The sequence below is a fragment of the Hoplias malabaricus genome, chromosome 7, assembly GCF_029633855.1.
Source record: "Hoplias malabaricus isolate fHopMal1 chromosome 7, fHopMal1.hap1, whole genome shotgun sequence".
Lineage (NCBI taxonomy): Eukaryota > Metazoa > Chordata > Actinopteri > Characiformes > Erythrinidae > Hoplias > Hoplias malabaricus.
In genome coordinates this window covers 2347317-2353745 of record NC_089806.1, presented here as the reverse complement: position 1 = coordinate 2353745, position 6429 = coordinate 2347317, and the positions used below count along the sequence as shown (strand labels likewise).

Sequence of the window (6429 nt, the reverse complement as noted above, 5' to 3'; positions counted from 1 at the left end):
TCAAATACAAACTGGTATCTTTGTGAAAGAATACCTGGAAACCCCAAGTGAAAAAGCAGCCTTAACACTTGACTAATTCAAACTCAGACTTAATGGCACCTTAATTGGATCATTTTACTGCAGATTTCTTATTTAAAAGGGACTTTAATTTTCACAGAGAATATAATCAGAGTTTGAACACTTTTGAAAAAGTGAGTGAATTACATGAGACAACTTTTATTTTGACACAGTGAGTGGCTCAGCCAGTCCTATTACTTGTTGGAGGGGACTTTTATTGTATGTTGTTGCTATGCCACAGGCCAATCAGAGCGCTGCTGTGTGGAGCTGCAGCCAATGAAATCACAGGGGGTGGTGCTTTGGGTGAGGACTCTGTGAGGGAGGAGCAGAAGGAGAGCTTTGAGCTGGAGATAAATCAGGAGGTGTTTTATTGAAGGTAAAGATCTGTGTAAGACTTTTCCACACTGTTTACACTGGGTTTGAACTCACTCAGAAACGGGGGACACATGTTCTCTCTCTGAAAAGGAAGATGGAGAATGGGGGAAATGTAGGAGCTGCTCCACACTCAGCTCAGGAGGCTAATGCTAGCTCTTAGCTTGGACTGTGGGGTTGTCAGGTGTCCTCATACTTTTGACCTCAGTGTGTAAATCTGTTTCTGAATATACACTGGGTTTATGAGGTAAAAAGGTGGTCCTCCACCAACACTGCTCAGACTCATTGTAAAGAACACAGTTCCACTGCTCCACAGCCCAATGCTGAGGGGTTTATTCCTCTCTAGCCCACACTTAGCATTAAACATGGGGCCCTTGCCCTTATGTTTCTCTCCTCCAGAGCGTCCCATTGGAGCGGCTGTGTTAGGGGCCCCTGCAGTTCCAGTGTGAACTTCTGAAATGTCTCAGAGAGAACTTCATTGTTCTCAGTCCATTCACAGCAGTTGTAGTTCCTGTGTGCTGTTCCACCATTTGATGGACCTCCATCTTCCTCCACCTCAAGTACTTCTTTTAAAAAGGAGGTCTGAGGTGAGCTCACCCTGAGGAATCTGTCTGAACTCCAAGAGGCTCATACACCAACACTGTAATGATGGTTCAAGTTGAACTCGGATGTCAGTGTTACAAGTAAAATGTTTAAACTGGAGTCTCACCAGCCCTGAATTCAATCTAATTTGAAAATACATGGCTACTATCTATTTGTGTGTCATTAAATCGTACACACAATGATGTCCACTCTCTGTATGTGGATGATTTTCCATGATGTTTAAAAATGTAAACATCTCACAGTGCACTGTTTTCAACTAGCATCTCTAATAATGCTAATAACTGCATAGCATTTTCTGAACATTTAACTGGAACGTGGTAAACGAAAAGCAGCATTAATCAGTATAGGGTGACTTTCCAGCGCTGGACTGTGTGATTAAAACATAGAGAAATAATGGTTTCTTCTGCATTGAACATGAACAGTAAGAATTGATTCAACAATTTTTATGCTCATCAACAACTAATCAGAAACTAGACATTCACATCCCACGGAACAAGTGCACAGAGCTTGTTTTCTGTGAAGATATTTTCTGATTTGTTTACAAGGATAATATGCTCTCTCTGTGGCCTGAGTTTATTTAGAGTACATTACCACAGTGCAAGGAACCTAACTGTAATTGTTAAGATTATTATTATTCCTCCTGAAAATGTTTCTGCTTTAAAATGAATTGCACAGCCCAAACTGTAAGGCCTACAGACTTGATACTTGATCAACAGGTAGTAGTCAATGGAGAAAGATTAGTCTCAAAATACTTGACAAATGCATAAACGTTAATCTACAAATTACACACATGTCACATTTATTTCACTATTCACAATTAAAGTTCCTAATTTAAACTATAAAGTGTTGAATCTGCATTTGTGGATCAAGTAACTCACCTTTCCCAAGACATATCTATGTTCATTTTCTTTCAAGGGGTTTTTGGATTTTGAGACTGTCCATTTGCATTTCACTTGATCCAAATCCATATGGTCATGTAAAGCATATAACTTCATCCAAGTATGAATATGCAATTTCTCTAGGTTAAAAGGTGAGTTCTTGGACCTGGGTTTACACTTGACCTTTATGACCTTTATAAAAACACAGAACACTTGTATAATATAGAAAAGTTATTTATTTGGATAGCAATAAATTTCACAACATGGAATTAATTATTAAAGATTCATAGGCAGGCTAATTAGTGAACCAACCCCTTTCATGGCGTTCAATAATGTGCGTTGAAAGGAAATGAATATGTATAGTGTGTTAACTGAGACTATTAAATTAATTATCACTGTTAACTAAAGGAGGTGTTTAGTCGTTAAAGTTAAATTGGATTTGGCATTCACCCTGAGAGCAAGTATGAAAGCATACCGGACCACCAAAGAACTTTTCACAGCGGTTTGCTTCAGATGAAGTGCCGGTCTGAAGTTGGGATCCCGGCGTTACCGACCTTCTGCTGTGTAGTCAGGGAATCTGAGAGCTGTCTCTGGTGGGGCCCTGGGAAGCGGTGACTCCTGGTTGGAGGTCTCAAGCCTTTTCGAGTACGCCAGCAGTTCTTGATCTGGGGTGGCTGGTTCTTCTGCACTCTGGACGGCGGATTCGGCGGCTCGGTGAAGCAATTCGTCCTGCGTGAATGCCGACATCTGGGGATTATACTTCTATTCTATAAACTAATCTCAGACGTGCTCACTTCTTTGGCCAAACCAAGCTTTTGTGGAGCAATAAAGAATGAGTAAAGGAAACAAAAGAAACAAGTATTTTATTAACAGTTAAATATAATTAATAATTAAATATATTACCTTTCTGCAGAAGGATTGATACTTAAAATGGAGTCAGTTCTTTTCGAAGATGTTCTTGGGGTATTCAGGTATTTCTGGGAGGATTGCTGTTGTAGATCGATAATGCTTTGTTGAGGTTATGCCTTTGTAGTTGCTCTCTCGCTCGCTGATCTCACTGATTCAAAGTAGGAACTTGACTCGACTTCCGACTGTGACTCCGACTTTGTCTCTTACACTGACTGTAACTCTCACTGTAACTGACCTACTCCATCCACACACGGGCTTTTCACGGGTTACTTAGCTCCCTTCTCAGGGGAGGAGCCTGTGCTCTGATTGGACTCTGAGGGTTTGGCAGAGCCACAGTGTTTCAGTCAGTTTAGTCCTGAGGCTCCACCTTCTGGATTTAGCAGGAGTGGAGACAAAGGACCTTAGACCAAGTCACTAAGATTTGTGGATAAAACGATTTTAGTAGCTTGATATATAGTCTGTCGATGTGTTATTACACAGAGCATTATACATAACATATACACAAAACAGCAATGTAATTTTCATTTCTCAATAGTAGCCATAACAGAACAATGGAACAGACATAAAAAATAGATTATAAATCACTCATTAGCACTGTGTATTGTCATGGCAATGCAAAATGAAAAAATTAACTACATTAACATACTGAGATGTTGGGGTTTTTTTGGCTCGGACTGCCTAAGAGTCCTGACTTTGCTGAGTTATGCTTGGATCTGGTACATGACAGTCACACTTATATATTTTTCTTTTTCACTTCCAGAAAAGAAAAACATCACTTTTGGTGTTGTCTCCTGCTCCTGGTGTCTAAGAAATTCCTACATAACTTTCTCAAACTCACCAAAAGGAATATAACATGATGTGGAGATCAGGAGAGATTAAATGTGAAAATACAGAGTGTGGAAGCGCCATTTCTCCAGAAACAACATCATCTACCCTCCACAGTGACACATCTGCTGGAAGAACAGAGAAAATAACAGATAAACAGAAAACATACGACTGCTCATTGTGTGGAAAGAGTTTTAATCAAAAGAGTAATCTCAGAGCACACCATCACATTCACACAGGAGAGAAACCATATCAGTGCTCAGAGTGTGGAAAGAGTTTTATCCAGCAGAGTAATTTTCACAGACACCAGCGCATTCACACAGGAGAGAAACCTTATTCCTGTTCAGAGTGTGGGAAAAGTTTTTCTCGACACAGGTCTCTAAAAGAACACCGGAGCATTCACACAGGAGAGAAACCATATCAGTGCTCAGAGTGTGGCAAGAGTTTTCATGTACCAAGTCATCTCCTAATGCACAAGAACATTCACACAGGAGAGAAACCATATTACTGCTCTGAGTGTGGGAAAAGTTTCAACAGTCTGTCTAGTGTTCAAAGACACAATCTCACTCACACAGGAGAGAAACCACATCAGTGCTCAGAGTGTGGAAAGAGTTTTACTCAGTTGAGTTCTCTAAAAAGCCACAAGATAATTCACACAGGAGAAAAACCTTATACCTGCTCAGAGTGTGGGAAGAGTTTTGCTCGACGCAGTTCTCTAAAAGAACACCGGAGAATTCACACAGGAGCGAAACCGTATCAGTGCTCAGAGTGTGGGAAGGGTTTTCATGTACTGAGTCATCTCCAAATGCACCAGCGCATTCACACAGGAGAGAAACCATATCAGTGCTCAGAGTGTGGGAAAGGTTTTCACAGACAGAGACTTCTCCAAAAACACCAGCGCATTCACACAGGAGAGAAACCGTATCAGTGCTCAGACTGTGGGAAGAGTTTTAATAGACCATGTCATCTCCAAAGACACCATCTCACTCACACAGGAGAGAAAGCACATCAGTGCTCAGAGTGTGGTAAAAGTTTTACAGACTTGAGTACTCTAAAATGTCACCAGCGCACTCACACAGGAGAAAAACCTTATTCCTGTTCAGAGTGTGGGAAGAGTTTTTCTCAACACAGTTCTCTAAAGCAACACCAGCGCATTCACACAGGAGAGAAACCGTATCAGTGCTCAGAATGTGGGAAGGGTTTTCACAGACGGAGTCATCTCCAAGAACACCAGCACATTCACACAGGAGAAAAAATGTATCAGTGCTCAGAGTGTGGGAAAAGTTTTAATAGACTGTCTCATCTCCAAAAGCACGAGCGCACTCACACAGGAGAGAAACCGTATCAGTGCTCAGAGTGTGGGAAGAGTTTTACTGTATTGGGTACTCTAAAATGTCACCAGCGCACTCACACAGGAGAAAAACCTTATTCTTGTTCAGAGTGTGGGAAGAGTTTTTCTCTACGCAAGTCTCTAAAGCAACACCAGCACACTCACACAGGAGAGAAACCGTATCAGTGCTCATTGTGTGGGAAAAGTTTTAATAGACTGTCAAATGTCCAAAGACACCATCGCACTCACACAGGAGAAAAGCCGCATCAGTGCTCAGAGTGTGGGAAAAGTTTTACTGAACAGAGTAGCCTCAAGAAACATCAATGCCTTCACCCAGATCAGAAGCAGGACCACTGCACCTAGTGTGGGAGTACCTTCTGACATCAGGATTCAAAGATTCATAAATGCATTAAGGAAGAGGTGGAGATTTGCTGATATGGTCATGCTTCTGGCTGGGGAACTTTATTGAGTTTCATAGCTGAACAAGTGTTTTTACTGGTTTATAAACATTAAATATGCATTGTTTTCTTTCATTGTCTGTAAGTGCTTATCCAGTTCAGGCAGTAAGGATTCTACCTGGAATTGCTGGGGGCAAAGGACATCCTGGAGGGGGCGCAAGTCCATCTTAATGTGACACACTCTCACACACACATTCACACACTTATAGACACTTTTGAGTAGCCAATCCACATGGGTTTTTGGACCGTGGGAGGAATCTCGAGAATCCGGAAGAAACCCACATGGACACATTAATGTTTCTCTGACTTTCACCAAGTTCTGGCACATAATCTAAAGAACAATTGTAATTAAAACAGCAATGTTTAACACAATGATTCCTAAAGCTTTTCTGCCATGCCCCCCATTTGAAGATGAGAATACCTCCCCCCATATTGACATATGTACACATCTTTTACTTCCATGTTCCATTGGAGTTTATTTATACATTCATACACAACTGCAACTACAGGGTGGGCTATTTATATGGATACACCTTAATAAAATGGGAATGGTTGATGATATTAGCTTCCTGTTTGTGGCACATTAATATATGGGAGGGGGAAAACTTTTCAAAATGGGTACAAGAGCTTCTTTTTTAGTAGTTCTATATCAGTTTTCTATTATTCATGCCGGTATGAAGTTGCATAAATGTGGCTCATGAATATATTAAACTTATTATGTCATCTAATTCTCTTTGGAGGCTTAATGTTCCTGAGAGTGAAAGTTGCGCTTAGAGTGAAAGAAAAATCCATTCATGTTTTAATATTCTTTACAGTCTTTATGTTTTTATCATAGACCTAATTTGGAATAATGGAATGGGAGGTTTTGTGATTATAGCACTGCAGTAAAGCACCAGACAGGACACATTCCTTCAGTTAAAAAAATGAAAGTGCTGAATGAAACTGACAATTCCTTCTGGGCAGCATATGAAGCATTGTTCTTAGCACGTGCGGGTCA

The 6429-nt window shown here is 40.7% G+C and overlaps 1 protein-coding gene across 1 annotated transcript; it reads left to right on the top strand.

The window, feature by feature from the left end:
• Positions 1-367: 367 nt before the first annotated feature.
• Positions 368-6044, top strand: LOC136701606 (zinc finger protein 420-like). The gene is made up of 2 exons (XM_066676228.1): positions 368-433; positions 3580-6044. The coding sequence occupies exon 2, from the start codon at positions 3673-3675 to the stop codon at positions 5335-5337; it is 1665 nt and encodes a 554-aa protein (XP_066532325.1). The 5' UTR covers positions 368-433; positions 3580-3672; the 3' UTR covers positions 5338-6044.
• The last annotated feature ends 385 nt before the right edge of the window (positions 6045-6429 follow it).